This window comes from Diospyros lotus, chromosome 1 (genome assembly GCF_014633365.1).
Source record: "Diospyros lotus cultivar Yz01 chromosome 1, ASM1463336v1, whole genome shotgun sequence".
NCBI lineage: Eukaryota > Viridiplantae > Streptophyta > Magnoliopsida > Ericales > Ebenaceae > Diospyros > Diospyros lotus.
The window spans coordinates 13,524,169-13,543,139 of NC_068338.1; the positions used below are offsets into that span (position 1 = coordinate 13,524,169).

The window sequence follows — 18,971 nt, forward strand, 5'->3', positions numbered from 1 at the left end:
AAAATGTCCAAAGAGTCAGGGGTTTTCAAAAAATAAGAGATTCGAGGAAATTTAGGATCAAATACGCGATTAGGGGCATTCGGGCCAAAGTACAGAATCTAAAATTGGACCAAGGGTGGTCAAAACGAGGGTCTTTTAAACTTTCGAGGGTGTAATAAGACATCCTAAACTTGTGGGGTTTAATGGAATAAGTGGAAAACCCAAGGTTTAAGAGGTAAAGGCAAAAGAGTGAAATATCAAAAGTTGGGGTGAAAGTGTAAATAATAGAAAATAGGTGTGAAACCTACAAATCACCGGCCAACTTTATGGCGGCCTTCGGCGGGGCTTCCAAGGGGTACAGGGATGCTCTCCAGGCTATGATGATTTGAATGGGCATGGTTATTGGCCGAAATCAATGGTGATAAGATGGAAAACTAACTTCGAAATGATCAAAATTCTAGCCATAATTTCAGAGGAATTTTCATCATCATTTAGCTTGATTCGAGGCTTGTAATGATCAGATTTGAAGCTTAGGGTATAGGAAAACCTGTTATTGGATGGAATTTTAGTGGAAATCGGGTATAAATAGGGTTCACAGGGCTGAGGGTTTCATACCAAAATCAAAGGCAATTCAAGGTGTTTTAGCAAGAATCAAGTGTTGAGAGCATAGGGCTTTTGTTCCTTGGGGTCTAGGGAGTGTTTCTGGAGAATTTGGGAAGGTTTGGTATAGGTTTTAAGGGGTTTCAATGAGGTGGCTAGAAAATCGGGGTTTGCCGGAGCTAAGACCTGCAACTAGCCATTTAAGGCTTTTTCGGTGGTGTTTTCAAGCAACCCAATGTACCCCTAGGACCAACTTGAGAAGGGCTACAAGGTGGTAGGATCAAATTGGTCATCGAAGCAAAGTTACAGCTGCCGTCACTGAAGAAGACAAGATGCGTGACCAGCACATGTAGACTTCACTCTCAGCCACACACTTGGCAGGTGAGGCACGGTATTTTCCTGAAATTAATTTTAGAATTTTTAGAAAATTATTTTAGGAATATTCGTGAAAAAAAATATTTGGTGAAAATAGGTGTTATGTATTTATTACACATTTTCAAAGAGAAGGGAAATTGTGGAAAATAAAGAAAAATAAGGAAAATTGAAGAAATTATGGGAAAAATTAGGAAAATCATAAATATTGATTTCCTTAGATAATTATTGGCCAAGAAATGATCACTATAAGTGTTGAGATTTTGCACACTATTCGAGGTCAATACATTTTTTGAGGAACACATCAAATTACTGTCCAATGTGAGTGAGTAACCTCTCGAAAACCTAGCATGTTTCATATTGGTAGTTTGGTTCGAGGTTTGGGGGCAATGATTTCACCTGATTTCATATGGTTATGCTGCCTATTTGTTTATTAGCTTATCATGCACATCGAGTTATTTTTGCATGATGCATTAACTAGATATGTTTTGTAAAATGCATGGTGATTTTTATAATGTTGATATATTTGAATCATGTCATAGTCCGGTGGGACGGGATGGGATCTTCTTGACAATGGGACAAGGTTAATCTCTATTTTTCGAGTGATGATGATAAGTACCCTGAGATTAAGTATGTCACGACAAGGTCATTCTCAACCATATGATGTGGAATGGATTTTCCATGGGAGACTAAGTATGTCAGGGAGATTTCTCAAGGTTTACGTGTCGCATTGTTTTATATATGCCATGCTTATGATCATACATGCATTCTATAGACTGTTTTTGTGCCATCACTTAGATGATTCAACATCTAATTTGGATTCAACCCCTGGAACATTCAAACGTTCCAAACGAGGGTCGCAACAGGGATGAGGAGGTGGTCGAATAGAGTTGATGAAGTACGATCATTATAGATGTTATTTATGTTTTGAAGTTATGTAATCCTTATTTTTTCTGGAAGACGGTTTGTATGAACAGTTGTAGTATCTTACGAAATCAAGTTATGTTATTTTCACTGCATAAAGTTTATGCCTTGTTTAGTTTAGATTTATTGATCTCGATAATTAAAAAGGCAAGATTGGGGTTTTGGGATTTTGTTAGCATGTGAAGATTATTCTTTTGGCTACACCGCATATGTATGGCAAAAATCTCGATAACTCCTTATAGTGGCACACCCGACGAGGCAGGGTGTTACATATCAAGTAATCGATTATATAGAAGCCTCACTCGAGTTTGACTAAGCTATTACTCGAATAACTCAAAAACCACAGAGACTTTGCATTACTTAGTCGATTATTAGGATAAACTTACTCAACTAATAGAAGCATGCACTTGAGTACCAGCATTGGTTACTCGATTATATTTAGGATTAGAGACTTAGCTAGATTCAATCCAATTCTTTACTCAACTAACACATATATATAGATACTCGTTATCAAAATACATTAGTCAATTGATGAGAAGTTTGTAATCGATTGAGGAGTTTCTCATAATTTTGATACCAAAAGATACTTGATTAAAAATAGCTCCTTACTCGACTAAATTTGAAATAACAAAGAATTTTTATAAAGCACTCGGGTAGGAGAACCTTGATAGTTGATTGAAAACAATTTTGCTAAAAAACATAATCAACTGAAAATATGCTTAGTTTTCAATGCCATAAAGATACTCCATTTTCTCAAAAAACTTACTCGAGTGGTGTAGAATCAATACTCGATTGTAAAAGTATTATACTTGATTGAGCTTTAAGAAATATAGCTTATGTAAAAACATACTCGAGTAGGGTTTTCATGATAGTCCATTGAATCACCTTAATACTTAATTATTTTGACAGCAATACTCGATTGAATCAAAAGCTTACTTAGATTAAAAAGAATAGTTTTTCAAAAGATTTACTAGATTACTTTCCTTTCAAAAGCTTTATAAATATTCAACTAATATGAGCAAATACTTGATTTAGATATATCAAAAACCTTTTCATTCTTAGCCGATTTTTTATAAAGGTTTTTAGCATGCTTGACTAATATAGAAACATACTCGGCTATTTTGAAATATATATATAAGCCTGAAGTTCTCCAATTAAAAGAGTTTATATAAAAAATTTTGGAGATCATCAATAAATCAAATTTATTGAAAATATAATTTTCAAAATAATTTTCTCCATAAATCAAAATACAAATTTCTCAACAAAAATTGATCAAATGGATCAGTCTGTGTACCATGTTAGCCGAGTACTCCACGGGGTCGAAACTCGTAACCCTTATGCCAAAAAAAGTAGCATTTGCATTGGTCATGGAAACCAGATAGCTTAGGCACTACTTTCAAGCACATACCATCATAGTGCTCACTGATCAGCCCTTGGGACAAATTCTTCAACGGCCTGAGCACTTGGGAAGACTCACCAAATGGGCCATTGAGCTCAGTGAATACGATCTTCAATCCAAGCATTGGAGAGCTATTAAGGGACAGGCATTGGTCGATTTCATAGTGGAATGCACTCACTCACCAAAGCCTGAAAAAGAATCCCCACCTGAATGGAAATTATTTGTGGATGCAGCCCCAAATGTGGAAGGTAGTGGAGCCGACGTTGTGTTGGTTTCCCCTGAGGACGTAGTTTTCCTGCACTCCTTGCAATTCACCTTTCCTAGTTCAAATAATGTCACAAAGTACGAGGCCCTCATTGCCGGCCTAGCTATTGCCACAAAATTGGAAGTAAAAATTGTGATAGCCCACAGCGATTCCCAGCTCGGAGTGTAACAGTTTCAAGGTACTTGTGAGGCCAAGGATCCCATGCTCACTTGGTACCTACAGAAGCTGTAGGAGTTAGCGCACTCTTTCCATGACTTTTAGCTGGTCCAAATCAATCACACTCTCAAGCACCATGCAGACGCATTATCCAAGTTAGCAGCGACAAGAGATACCTCTGGGTGCATAATCCATATGGAAAACTTGCAAAAGCCTAGCATAGAAGAAAATGAAGAGGAAAAAGTTGTACAGATCATTGAAATAGCCAATGATTAGAGATCGCCCATGCCACTACTAAGATGCCTTGGTCAACAAGAAGTAAACCAAGCATTAGCCAAAGTACATGAAGGGGATTGCGAATAACACCTTTGAGGGAGATTATTGGCAGGCAAAATCATGAGGGTGGGATTCTTCTAGCCCACATTATGTAAAGGTGCCTCTGTAAAGGTTTGGACTTGTGATAAATGCCAGAGGCATGCACCGCTATCTTCCTCACCTATAACAGATATCCAACAAATCTTACAACCTATTCCCTTCACACAATGGGGGATTGGATATGCTTGGCCCCTTTCCTATCGCTACTGGACAACGAAAATTTATGCTCATGGCCATCAACTATTTCACCAAGTGGGTGGAAGTAGAGCCTCTAGCAACCATCATAGAAAAGAAGGTGGAGAACGTAGTATAGAAGGATATTATCTACCTCTTTGAAATCCCCAAAATCCTCAACTCAGATCACAACACCCCATTCCACTCTGATGCTTTTCGTGCCTTTTATAACAAATAGGGAATCCACACGACTGAGTCTTCTGCGCCCGTGGGCGGCCCTTGCGTGGCCAAAAAGGGCCACAGCAAGGCCACCCACCCCTATAGGGGCAAGCACTGCCTTGCCCTCTCCTATCTTCTTTATTATTTTTTATTATTTATTTATTGTTTATGATTATTATTATTATTATTAATTTTGACTTTTCCCTTAGCTCTAGACCCTGATGAACGCTTGTTCGGCCACGAGCACATTTCTCGAGAATCTTACCGATGATTTCTTCGAGGGGAACTATCTCAGGATCTAGGCTACAACACATAACTACTACCAAGAGAGCAAGTTTATCACCCTAACCCTCCCAATGTGTATGATATCTATTTCCTGCAAGCAAGTTTCATATTTAAGAATATTCAATCCCCTAATCAAAGAAAGTGAGGGAGACTTCCCTATTCACTGAGCCTTTGTGATCACTGAATTTATTTTATTAATTTTTTTTCATACAACTAAATCATATTTTTTTTTATATTTTTAATAAAAACCATTTCTATCTTCCTATCAATAATTTCATTTCTAATTTATCTTTTAATGTATGGTATCAAGTCCATCGTAATATTATCATCTCTAGCTCACTCATATTTTACACATATTAATACTTTACTAAAAATTTTAAGACATACAACTAAACTAATTTTATAACATTTTTCTTCTACTAGTAACAAAATTTTACTATCATATAAAACATGAGTTATAATTTCTTTTTAACAAACTTGCAGTAATATTATGGGTTGTGTTTAACGAAATTACTCAATACAAGGACAAATATGATGCAAAAATGGCTGAATTAAATAAAATATAAGCCCTTTGGGGTTCAAATTGCATCAGCTTTATTCCACTTCAACTTCTTCATCCCCTTTAGTAGTATCCTGTTTATTCAACCAAATAATAATAATAATAATAATAACACTTGGAACACTGATATTTAAGCACAAATAATACCAAAAGGCAACCAAAAAATAATTAAAATAAAATAAAATGGCTGACAAATGGAATTACGGCAGAAAAGAACAAAAAGGGAAAACAGACTAATGCAATTGATCTTATTTATGGTTACACATATACGAATGATTTAATGTATATACAATAACTGTGTATGCAAGTGAAAAATAGGATTAGCGGAAGGCATGGCTATAGTCGTGGAAATGGAAAATTTTCTTCACAAAGTGAGATAACCATCTTGAGGCCACAAAACAGATCACAGATGAAGCAACCACAGTATTTCTTGCGGCAGCTGATAGCGTCCCCTGCTTCGCTGCAGCAACAACCCCTATTGCAACAATGGCCCCGACCTGCAATACTATCTCCAAGGCGCTCAGCCCTCTGTGTGCCATCTTGCAACTGCTGCAGTTCATCACGTGTGACCAGTATCTGGCACGAAACAACAACGCATCAAGCATTAATCTCATCATGTGCCTGTCTGATTAACTAAAAGAACTTTCTATTTCCCATTTGTATAAAAGTATCTTTGTAATTACCATGAAAAAATAGGAAAAAAAAAATCCAAAGTTTAGTATGATCCAGGTTTTCTTTTCTTCTTGCCACTCAAGGCTTCTATTTAAGTTTGTGTTGTTTCTTACAATACTACTTTCTAAATATTCAGAAAAGGCCACAAATAAATAGACAAATTGATCACATTTTCTTCACTATACAAGCTATTTTAGAATCAATTGGAAATTATTATCTAAAAAGTTAGTTACCTGTCCATGAGCTGTTGTCTGGGAGGAGTAGGGGGAAGGACTCCACTGAAGTTCCGCCAACCAACTAGACCATCCGAATACTTGTTTAACCACCTTCTGAAACCTACAACTACGGAATCTGATTTTGTCGGTAAGAAACAAGCTTTTTGCCAGTTTTGAGGGCCAATATCCTTTATCTTTCTTTCCTGAAAAGAGAAGCCATGTCACGGGTGCCCATTTAAATGTTTCGATGAGGCTCTCTGATTTTCAGAATATGATCAGTCACAGAACAATGAAAAGAACCATAAAAGCCACTAAATAAATTTGTAGTGGACAACTCTTCTGCTTATCTTGTAAAATAACTTCAATATCCATGCAGAAAAGTTAAGCTGCAAATTTCTTTTGCGGATAACTTCAGTACCGATGGATGGAGTTAGGGGGAATATAAAGGAAACACCTTAAGTTTCATTACTTGGGAAGGGCCTCCAGAGAGATGAATGGAGGCAAGAGGAAAGTATTGAATTCACTATGATTGATCATCTATAAAATCAACATTCCCAATATGCAGTTTCATTTAGAAGTTTTAAGTCAAAAAGTTCCTTAGAGAAGAAGTAAAAGAGAAGGATCTAACTGTGAAGAAACATATATAAGAACAGAATATAAAATTTATTTCATCTTCTACATTGCACCATTCAAAACAGGCTTCTTGTTGTACAACAGAGAAAATGACAAAAAACTAGTATAAAAGAAAATTTTCAACTGTCCATCAGATGGAATGCTTTTAAATATAATAGGGCAGTATTAAAGGTTGCTATCAATCTTACTTGAAGTGCTACTAATGGGAAGATAATAATCTATATCAAAGCTTAGCACTAAGGAATAAAAGAGGTGAAGAAGGAAAAATAAAAATAAAAATAAAACTTCCTAACATATTTGACTCTAGCAAGTTGATGACAAAATATAAAGTCAACAGAAGCATTTTAAATGGACCAAATAAATTGTTATATGCATATCTCATTAAATTTATGTAATTACTAGTTAGAAGCACCAGTAAGATTGATTATTAACAGCTGAGGTGTTGTGCATCCACTAGCTCCGCTCCTTCATCTGGGGACAGGTACGAACCCAAACATGTATCTGTATCTGCATAATCATACCTTAATTAATGAAGTAATGGCTAAGATGTTATGCATCCACTGGCTTGGAACCTTCATTTGGGCCTAGATATGATGAATCAGCATCTGTATCTATATCTGCATCATTAACAGCTTCAACCACTCAAATCAACTGGATTTCCTACTTGGATGTTGATTCGATGGGGATAATTTATAATCCTAATGTTTCCAGTGCAAAGAATGAATCATAAAGAAACATATATGCATATGTGCCACTCAGAACCTTGACTTACTCAAATTTCTCTCTCTCTCTCTCTCTTTTCTTTCTGATAGAAAGCTGAAATGGTGGCCAGACTCTTTTCTCACATGTCCCAAAAATCTTGTTTAGGTATAACCCGGCTTTCTACAAAGCTCGGCTAGAGTCAATGTATGAGAATATAAAGTCCGTCTGAGAATGGCCAACCCCAAAGTTGATGGAGGTTGAACATTGTACAGAACAACAACAACAACATATGACGTCTTTGTCCCACCGGCTACAAGAATTCTAGCTCTTCAGTTATTTCTATCTATAGTCTTACACTTTGGAGGTAGAATATTGTAATAAAATTATTTAATCTGGAAACTTCATAAGAGTATTTTCTCGTTATGTTATTGTACTTTCTCATTTTTATCTATTTACAGGGTTTTTGAAGAAAATTCTAGACTCGTATCATTATTATGTGGACTAGAGTAATTTATCTTTTGCTCTAATGGGGGATACAAAATCCCATAGCATCTGGGATCTCTTCCATCTTTTTCTGATCTCATCTTCTTTTCTTCTTAACTCTTACATGCTCGTTTTTGCTTTGACCTCTTCTATGCTATGAGAATTGTGCTAAATCAATTTCTCAGGCCATAATTCTAAAAGTATATATCCTAAAAAACTAATTTTACTCTCTCTATAGCCAATATAACTGAAAATCAAACATTTTATCCTTCAAAAGTTGTAATGAAATGAAAATACCGGATAACTAGCTCCAGAATTCTCAATAACACCAACTACCTGAACTCCCTATTTCATTTTGGGGATACGCACTCCTCACCGCGATCTTTGTTTTGAACAGGGTTCCAAGTAAACCAGTTACTCAGACTCCATATAAGATATGGAAAGGAAAGAAGCCAAATTTGTCTTTCTTTAAGATTTGGGGTTGTCAAATTTATGTTAAACGTGTTGACAGTAATAAGCTACAACCCAAATCGACGAGATATCTGTTTGTGGGATATCCAAATGGATATTACTTTTACCACCCATGTGAACAAAAGGTGTTTTGTTGCCAAGCATGTGGTATTCCTTGAGAAGGAATTCTTAGATGCTGTGGCTAGTGGGAGGAATGTTAAGCTCGAATAAGATTCGAGGCGAACCACAAACAAATACTCCCCTCCAGGAACCCGAGAAAGATCACACACAAGAAGTTGTGTCAACTCCCCAACCTTCTACACAAGAACCTCATAGGTCGACGAGGGTTCGTCGCAAGCAAGAGAGATATGGATTTCTCATCTCGGCACATAGAGATGTGCTTCTAGCTGAGAACGATGAGCCTACTACCTATGATGAGGCAATGTCTGACATTGACTCTGGGTTATGGCAGATGGATGACAAAACAGCTTTCCTTAAAGAAAACCTGGTCGATGATGTGTATATGACACAGCCTGACAGTTTTGTTACTCATAAACATGCAAATAAGATTTGCAACTTGCAAAGGTCCATTTATGGACTAAAGAAAGCATTCTAGAGTTAGAATCAATGTTTTGATGAAAAGATCAAAATGTTTGATTTTTCACAAAAGGGAAATTGATCCTTGTGTTTACAAGAAGGTTAGTGGAAGCGCGGTTACCATTTTTAGTCCTATATGTGGACAATATATTGCTCATTAGGAATGTTGTTCCTATGTTGCAATCGGTTAAAAGATGGCTTTCAAAATATTTTCTCCATGAAGAATTTGGGAGAAGCAGCCTATATTCTAGGAATAAGGATCTATAGAGATAGATCCAGGAGGTTGCTAGCACTCTCCCATAGCGCGTACATTGACAGAGTGCTAAAGAGGTTTAGCATGGAAGATTCTAGGAGGAGAAGTCTTCCCATGTCACATGGAATACATCTCTCCAAGGCTATGTGTTTGAAGACACGAGATGAGAGAGATAGTATGAGTCGAGCACAATATGCCTTGGCTATTGGCTCGATCATGTATGCCATGTTATGTACGAGGCCTGATATCGCATATACTTTGAGCATATATAGTAGATATCAAGCTGATCCAGGTTAAAAACACTGGATTGCTGTGAAAACCATTCTTAAGTACTTGTGAAGCACTAAAGAGATGTTTTTGTCATATGGAGAATAAGAGCATACCATGAAGGGGTTCATGGATGCTAGTTTCCAATTCGACCATGATGATTTTAAATCACGTGCAGTCAAAATTCATATTCTGTCTATATGGCTGGGCCATGAGTTGGAAGAGTTCAAACAAGAGATAATGGCAGATTCAACAACTGAAGTCGAATACATAACAACCTTCGAAGCAGCTAAAGAGGTTGTATGGATCCGTAAGTTCATTGATGAACTTAAAGTGGTGTCCAGCATTGTTGATCCAATAACAATTATTGGGACAACAATGGAGCCATCGCGTGAGCGAAGGAACCATGGTCTCATCAACGGACCAAACTTGTATTGCGGCATCACCATATGATAATGGAGATTATCAGCTGAGGTGACATATGTAGAGAAAGTATCGACGGATGACAACGTCGTAAATCCCTTGACTAAAGCTCTGTCCCAGGAGAAACATGAAAGTCATGTTCGATCAGCAGGTATAAGATACATGAATGATTGGCTCTAGTGCAAGTGGGAGATTGTTAGTGTAGGTGCTCTAGACCCAATCAGATTGGGCATGTTGTACACTGACAATTGTAATCATGTTATTATTTGAATAAGGAGTTATTCAAATTCACAAGAAGTTATTCTATTAGTTTCTTGTTATTATTGTAATAACCGAATGAAACTAGATAGAAGTCCATATGATGTATACTGTGAATAATCTATAAAGATGTGAGATGATGCATCACAGTTTCTAGACATCATTAAACGTCCCAAGTCGTAGCAATGTCAAGAATGGACATTGACAATTGCGGTAAGACTTGTATGTGCTATGTTTTTGCTATGTGATAGCAATGGGGGTCTCACACCCATAGGCATGGGGATGCCTAGACAAGTACATAGGTGACCAATGTTGGAGAACGTGTCACTGGACATGACTCGCCATGAGAATCCATTTTGGTTATATGTTGATGGAATTCTCATACGAGATGGGTGTAACTAATCCTTGGACCTGAGGTTGTCACGGTCATCTCATAAGACGACCGATATGCTTTGACATCGTTTTGATGGGCCTAGATAAAGGCTGCACGTGGGCGATCGTTGGGTATATCGTGAGGCTTATGGAGATGGGTGCGTAACCAAGATGGGACTCGTCTATCCCTTGATAGAGGATGATGTATCTAAGGCGCCTTCGGTGGATATTCACTTTAAATCCATGGCCATAGTAAAAGAGATCAATAAGGAGTTATTGATTTACTTTCTATTAAGTGAAGATATCCAGAAGACCGAAGAAAACTCATGTGATCGTTATCAAGCAACACATCGCTATACTTGAGATCACATAAGATACATTGATGAGAGGATCGAATTACACGGTAACCATGCTCGTGAAAGGCTATTTGCGGATTATGAATCCTTCTGAATAATTGGGTAGGCATGATGCCTTGCTAGAGGCCAATTTTGTCTTATGTGTTTGTACCGACACATTGCCAACATATTCGGAAGCCTAATGAGTCATACGCAATAGGCACGGTCCCTGGCTTAAACCAGGAGAGTGGATGTATGGTTAAGTGGGACACTTCGGCAAGAAGTTTTGCCGTCGTAAGTTCTCACGGAAAAAGAACAAATAGACGTAATGACGTCGATATGACGAGGAGTCGTCATAATGGAAAAAGTTTCCTAAAAATGGCAATTAATTAAATTAGGAAATAGTTTCTAATTTAATAATTTTCTATTTATTGGAGTGGCTAATAGGAAATAAAATATATTTGGGCTTAAGTTAATATTTGGACTAAATTAGATTTGGGCCAAATATTAAATTAAATATTATATTTGGACTAAATTGGATTTGGGCCAAATATTAAAATAAATATTATATTTGGACTAAATTAGATTTGGGCTAAATATTAAATAAAATATATTTGGACTTGAATTAGATTTGTGCTATAATATTTTATTTAACCTATAAAAGGATTGGGCCATTTAATTATATTTCTAGTTGGACTAGAATAAGCCCACTTAAGATTCTAATTAAATTAGAATTAATGGGCTAGCCCAATCCATTAGGGTTTTAGAAACCCTAAGATATTTCACTATAAATATCCCTTTATGGGTTGCCCAAAATAGTAGTGTTTTTGGTGTCGTTTTTCAAGAATTGAAAAACGTATTGCCGTTCACTCTTCCCGTTTCTTTTGGTATCGATTTGAAATGTGGGTGTTCTTTACCGTTCATACACAAGCCGCGCAAAGGAGAAAGAGCTAGCACTCCTATTCCGCTCTCCTTACCAACGGACGCGTGCCGCGTATCACGAGTTAGAGGCCGGACGCTTGGACGGCTCAAATCCGCGAACGACTCGATAATCTAAAGGTTAGATTTATTTATTTGTTTGTGAATGATTTAATTTCGAGGTTGTTCCAATCGCCGGGATCGGGGTAAGTTCAAAATTTTGAACTACGCTATTTACCCCGTAGCGATCTTGCTTTACTTTCAAATATAACTGAAAATCAAACATTTTATCCTTCAAAAGTTGTAATGAAATGAAAATACCGGATAACTAGCTCCAAAATTCTCAATAACACCAACTACCTGATGCTTGCAGTCAATTGGTCATACTCTAGTGGGCCGAACATTAAGTAGGCCACATCTGGCAACTCTTTTTTTAAGAATTTACGGCAAGAATTTGGTGAAGCTTTCAATAAAAATAATTTTGCCACAATTAATCGTCAGTTCTATTTTAGAATTTTATGAAGCTTGACATATGTTGTATTCACAAAATACTAGAAAAAAAAAGAGATATCATGTGACCTTAAAGATCTATTCTGGTAGCTTTTGCTAAAGACAGGATTATCACTTGAATATATTGATTTAATCAGGAAACCAATGATAAAGGCAAGATGGAGTGCTGATGCCAACTAATGTGGGGAAGATTGGAGGGATAATGGTAAGACAATGATATTAGAGGCTTCCACCGGTTGAGACTTCATTTCTTATTATTTGTTTGTTTGTTTGTTGTTGTTATTATTTTATTTTTTTTGAATCTAGGAACTCAGAAGAAACACTTTGCAAGGCACTTTTTGTGGTGTTGGTTATGGATATTACTTATTAAGAGTATACTGGCCATTGTCCTTATTTTTCAACCTTATAGGTATTGAAGGTGCGTGGTAGGGAAATGGGGTGCTACACTCTTTTAGTCTAATTTATTTTTTTATTCTCTTTCTATCTCCTCTTCCTTTGTATACCTTAAACCTAGTTTATACTAAATATGGTTTTAGTAAAGAATTCTTGAGAATGGTTAATGGTAAATAAAAATAACTTCAGTAGAGACACATTAGCATTATTGGTAATTAGAACTAATAATATAGAAATTGGAGTATGGTAATGGGTTTGCAAAAACATCCCCGCTAACCTTTTCATTTGATGTAGGCTAAACAAGAAAATGTTATTTAATTTATGATCATATAAATCAGGGAGCAATAAAAGTAGAATTCCATTTCAATCATACTGCAGAAGTTGTCCACTATTAGAAGAAAACATAAAGGAAGTAGTTAATCAGTATGAAGACAAATTGAATGAAAGAAGTACTTCTAGAGTGTTAAGCAATCTCAGAATTCAACAAGTGGTGTGTGTGGGCGAGTCGTGCGTATTTTCGTGATAGATATCACCAAATTATACAAGACTATTGGATGAGAAGAATGAAATATGAGTAATGATGCCAAGGCCATAACTGAAAAAAGATATTCTAATTGAGGAAAAGATTAAGAAGGTTGCCTCAAGGCTGCATGATTGACTAATAACTTATTCATCAAGACCAAGAGGCGCTGATTGCAAGTTGATGAGTATTTTGCACTTTTGGTGGAAGATAAGGCCCATGAGAGTTGGGGAATGACAAAATACAAGCCTTGAGATGAATCCAAATAGTTGCAGTTAAGGTTATATTGACAAGATGAATTGTCCTTCCAACTACACTGTAAACTAGTTGTTTTGTATAATCAGTAGTACCTGTGCTAATTTAAATTATCAAAAGTTGTTCCCTCCATGTAAGCATCTAAATCATTGAATAGCTCTCAATTTCAATTTATAATTGAGTCAAATAAAAAATTATTTTGATGGACAATAATATTTCATTATGTAGAAAGAGATAGAACTTGCCTCCACATGAAGAAGATATAAATCTGAATCGAAAACTAAGTTTAGAGCCATGTGAAATATCCATCGGGGAACAATTCGATCAATCCAGTGTCCAAAGTTTTTCGGAAAGGTCCAGATCAATCTGCTATTACCCGGACTAACAGGAATGCAGATAAAAATTTGGACAGCTCTTCGTTGCGGTGTAAATACTGGTCGTTCCTGAACCAACAGGGTAAAAGTAAGTGTTAAAGGAAACACACAGCATATGCTCACAAAAAGAATGAGCAAAAGAAGAATTAGGAAGGCAAAAAAGAAATGAAGAACTAAATAACACAATCAATTCAAGTCATTAGTAAAAAGGAAAATGTTAAAAAGCTACTGTCATTGATCTGGCTAACCTGATTAAATGAAACAGAAATCTGATTACCTCTATGGTTCCAGCAGATGACACAGATCCATTACTTTGATCAGTTGCAAGAGGAGGAAAAGCATAAAAAACACAAGGTGCGAAAAATTTGCTATTGGCCCATTCTTGCTTTGCTGTAAAACCATTGATGTCAAGTTTCTGTATGGTCAATTCAAGAGGGCGACCCCCTTCTCTATCAACCTTATCAGTGAAATTAACTTGGTCTCAGCTGTATGTACAGGATGAATAAGATAAATTGAACATTTTAACTCAAATAATTTCTCGGTTTAGAAATCTTATCTTTTTTTTCGTTTTGGAATTTGCAGTATACCATGATGTGCATATGGAACATGAGCAGGGTCCATAAGATTTTCAATCAGAACCTCATACCTGAACATTAGCAGTGTACATTAGATTTAGAATAGCTCAAGCAGAAAACGAATTGAGTTTCAGACAAAACATTCACATATCTTCTCTTAATATTCAAAAGCTTCACAGAGATTGATATTGAGGATGAAGAAAAAAAAAATGTCAAAATTATTTATGCCAACTTTTCCTTTTCTTTTTGTTTGCTGCATTCTTTTCCTTCATGATGTTTCCAGTAATCAACCAAAACAATCAAAAGAGTTACTGCAAAAAAAAAAGCATTTGGCATTCCCCCTTTTTGTTCAATAAGTTAATTTTGCCCCCAGCAACCTCAGTAGGAACAGGAGCATGAAATCACTAGTACAAAGCTCCTGTTAGAGAACAATAAATAAATATCAGAAAATGAGATTGAATCTATCTCAGCGTACCCATATGGCATATCTCTATTCCCCATCATCTTCGTATATGAAGGGTCATCCAATTCTGGTATGTAGGGGGGTTTTTTCCTGTCAAGGATGTCTTTGTATTGTGGATCTGCATTTGGCCAAAACCAGACAATGCCATTTTGCGTTGTGCTTGGATAAACTGCTACACATGCTTTCTTGAATGTGTGAACCTGCATATTTCGTTCAAAATATCAAATTGGAGAACATATGTAAAAAAAAAAAAAATTAAAAAAAAATAGTAAAATCAGTGCAGAGATAAAAAAGAAAAAGGTTCAGTTTAAAGATGAATAAGCCAACCTCAATTTCTCTTGGAAGAAATAAGAGATGCAAAACTGTTTCTTATCATCATGCAAAACTGAGGGATACTTGGTCCGCTTGTATCCCTCAGTTGTGTTCAGGTGTATAGTATGGCTCATCTAGGTCTCCTTAGCTGAGACAGGAATCACTTACACTCTCACCTTATAATATGCACATTGGATCAGAATATTCAGAATACTACAAGGCTTCATTCAAAAACTTGGCTACCAAGCTCTCTGTACGCTCGGTTACAGGGACTGGACTGCTCGACATCCTTCACTTAACCTGTCCAAAAAACTATGCTATCATGATTTTTACACTTCAAAACATTAGTTGGATCATAATGAGTCCTGGTTAGATTTTTCCTTTGACACCTCACTTTTGAAACTAAATCTCCTTTCAAACTCTAACACAGTTTTTATTTCTTGAACACTTTCGTCCCACTGCAGATTATTTCACTGAAAATCTCCTCAACCTCTTCCTTGTTTTAGTTTCTTCCCTTTGACACTCATTTTTAGTCACTTCACCGCAGGCCTACGGAGCATGAGTGTAAAGCACAAAGTGAAGTGCACGGTGCACGCTTAAGCAAATAAAGCGCACATAAATGAAATAAAGAGTATAAACTTTTATAAGAATACAAATATAAACTATTAAAAAAGCAATCACTAAAAATAACTAAATAAGAATGAGGGCAGAAAATTTAACAAATGATGAGATACAATTTTTCATTCATATTTTGTACCCATTACATGTATCCATTAAAGTTAATACAATCATAAAAAAAAAAAAAAGCATAAGCAAAAAAAAAACCATCCCTAATTCACACCTATCCCTAATCAATCAACCACTAACTTACAAGAGTCCTCAAACAATCAATCTCTTATTTACAATCAATCAACAAACTGCAATTTATAGCAATCAATCATCAATCCCTATTTTACAACAATCAAGAATATATTAGCAATCCCTAATTTATACTTAATTACATGTATCCATTAAAATTTTTTGCTTAGTAAATATAGTTGAGTCTTATTTTTTTTAAAATATATATATGATTTTATCATATCTTAAAACAACTTTTTTGGGTAAGGTTTCCATTCAAGCAGCCACATCATTGTAGAAATTTAAAAAAATTCAACCATTCATATTGTTTGATAAAAAAAAAAAAAAACAAGCGTATTTTTAAAGCACCCTTTTTTGTGCTTCAAAGCTCAGGTTAAAGTGCAACTAATGTGCTCTTTGATCGCACTCCACTAAAGTTGCTGAGCTTTATGCACAAAAAGCTCTAAGCATGTTGCGCTTTGCATTTAAAGCGCGCTTTTTTAGACACTGCTTGACGGCATTCAAATCCTTCCCCAGTTCTCCCCAGCTTCTACACATTTTCCAGCGTTTGCTCTTACATTATGGTATAGATTGCCACAGCTTCCAATTTAGTCTCCCGTCTCTTTATCAGCTTAGTCATGAGGTCAACACATATTCCAGGGCTTTCATTATTCTTCCATATGTGATATTCTAATACTGTGCTTCCTGCAATTGTCATTCAAGCGCAACATTCCACCACTAACTTCGTCTTCCTGAATTCAGAAACTTCTCTTTAGCTTATGATCCCTGGTCCATCTCTAAGAACTTGTAGTTCCGTTCACCTTTTCACATGATCGCAGTTCTTCATCTTAACATAACTGCACACATTATTATCCACACGATGGCTATTCTGCAACTGAATCTTTTTCAGGATTAATGTCTACAGCAGTATGGGAAATAATTTACTTTGAGTTGTCTACGAATTATAAAATCCCCCTCTTCTCTGTCTTGGGGACCAAATGTGCACATAATTTTTTTCCAAATTCACCAAAGAAAATTAAATTGGACCCCATTAGTAATTCATATTAGCGTATTTGTTTAATAAAAACTTTCAGCAATCTTCTTCATAAGGACCAAATCATGTGATCTATTTCATCTGCCGTCCAACTAACCTTTTTTTTATTATGCATTGGGACCTCAGTTGTCAAAGATTGGACAACAATAAAGAGGAAAGTGAGTACATGGAGAATTTCACCACATGCATAGCAAAAGTTTAGAGCATAAGGGATTAAGAACCAATCAATGAAATTAAAACTAAATACCAGAAAATGGCCAAACTGTGGAAAAAGTAGTGTTTCTTTGCAAATTTGAGATATTACCGGAGGACCATCTGGGGGTAACTGGGGAATGAGTTTGCAGTCACCAGAGCCACTGAAACACCAACCATGGTACACACACTGCAACCTTCCCCATTGATCAATCCTTCCTTCAGATAATGGAGCCAACCTGTGGGGGCAACTATCATCAAACACCTTCCATGAACTTTCATTCCTATCCCACCAAACCACAATATCAAGCCCAATAACTTTCTTTGCATGTGGGGCCCTCTTGTCGAGGTCGCAGACCGGCATAACCGGATACCACTGCGCATACCAATCGAATTTCTCTTCTTGGCTCTGAATTTCTACTTCTTGTTCATGTGGGTCGGTGAATTCAGTCGAAACTGTGGGAGACGTAGCTGTGAAAAGCTTGAATTCGACTTTGTCCTTGTGGTTCGATGAGAAAGATGAAGTGGGTCGTTGGTAGAATCGAAGATTCTTCGTGGGTTTGTGGAGTTGGGTCGTGACAACTCTTGTTGGGACCATTTTGAACTGAAAGGAAGACAAAGAAGAATAAGAAGCTCCGATAGAGAGAACTTCCATGGTACTTCTGTCCACAACCGCAAGGAGATCAAGTTTGTACTGTGAGTCTGTGACTTGCAAAACTGTGGTGGAATGGAAACTTCAAATATAGCTGAAGCCCGAAGGGATAAAAGTTTAAGAGGCTGTGATTTGAATTAACAGCACATTACGTGTGTTAGTATCCAACCAAATTGAGCGTACTGTAGGCTGATAATTATAATTATATTTATCATTAAATAAAAAATTATTTAATTTTATAAAAAAAATTATTATTCTATTAGTATCTTATTATTATTATAATAATCGAATAAAATTAGATAGAACTTTATATGATGTATACTGTGATTAATTTATAAAAATGTGAGATGGTGTATTACAGTTTGTAAATATCATTAAATATTTCAAGTCATAGCAATATCGAGAATAGACATTAACAATTGCGATAAAACTTGTATGTATTATATTTTTACTATATAATAGCATTGAGAGTCTCACATCCATAGACATGGGAATGTCTAGATAAGTACATAAATGACTAGTGTTGAAGAATATGTCATTGGATATGACTTGCCATAAGAATTCATTTTAGTTATATGTTGATGAAATTCTCATACGAGATAGAAATAACTAATTCTTGGATCTGAGATTGTTATGATAATCTCATAAGAAAACCGATATGGGCCTAGACAAAGGTTGCACATGGACGATCGTTAGGTATGTCATGAGACTTATGGAGATGGGTGCATAACCAAAATAGGACTCATCTATCCCTTGAAAGAAAATGATGTATCTAAGGCGTTTTCAGTGGATATTCACTTTAAATTTATAATCATGGTGAAAGAGATCAATAAGGAGTTATTGATTCACTTTCTATTGAATGAAGATATCCGAAGGACCGAAGAAAACTCTTGTGATTGTAATTAAGCAACACATCACCAGACTTGAAATCAGAAAAAATACATTGACG

The 18,971-nt window shown here is 36.1% G+C and overlaps 1 protein-coding gene across 1 annotated transcript; it reads right to left on the reverse strand.

The window, feature by feature from the left end:
- Positions 1–5,532: 5,532 nt before the first annotated feature.
- On the reverse strand, positions 5,533–18,112 carry LOC127807443 (protochlorophyllide-dependent translocon component 52, chloroplastic-like). The gene is made up of 7 exons (XM_052345287.1): positions 17,483–18,112; positions 14,988–15,175; positions 14,494–14,583; positions 14,215–14,401; positions 13,809–14,006; positions 6,213–6,397; positions 5,533–5,883 (listed from the first exon to the last, which is right to left on the reverse strand). Exons 1-7 carry the CDS (start codon positions 18,023–18,025, stop codon positions 5,628–5,630), a joined length of 1,647 nt encoding a protein of 548 aa, XP_052201247.1. The 5' UTR covers positions 18,026–18,112; the 3' UTR covers positions 5,533–5,627.
- Between the last annotated feature and the right edge of the window lie 859 nt (positions 18,113–18,971).

Bases quoted from the DNA above. Each gene is read 5' to 3' on its own strand.
- LOC127807443 (XM_052345287.1), bottom strand. From the start codon at position 18,025: ATGGAAGTTCTCTCTATCGGAGCTTCTTATTCTTCTTTGTCTTCCTTT. The intron at 15,176-17,482 runs GTAATATCTCAA...CGAAATATGCAG, and splicing joins TACCCCCAGATGGTCCTCCG to GTTCACACATTCAAGAAAGC. The intron at 6,398-13,808 runs GCAAGTTCTATC...TTCTCTTTTCAG, and splicing joins TATATCTTCTTCATGTGGAG to GAAAGAAAGATAAAGGATAT.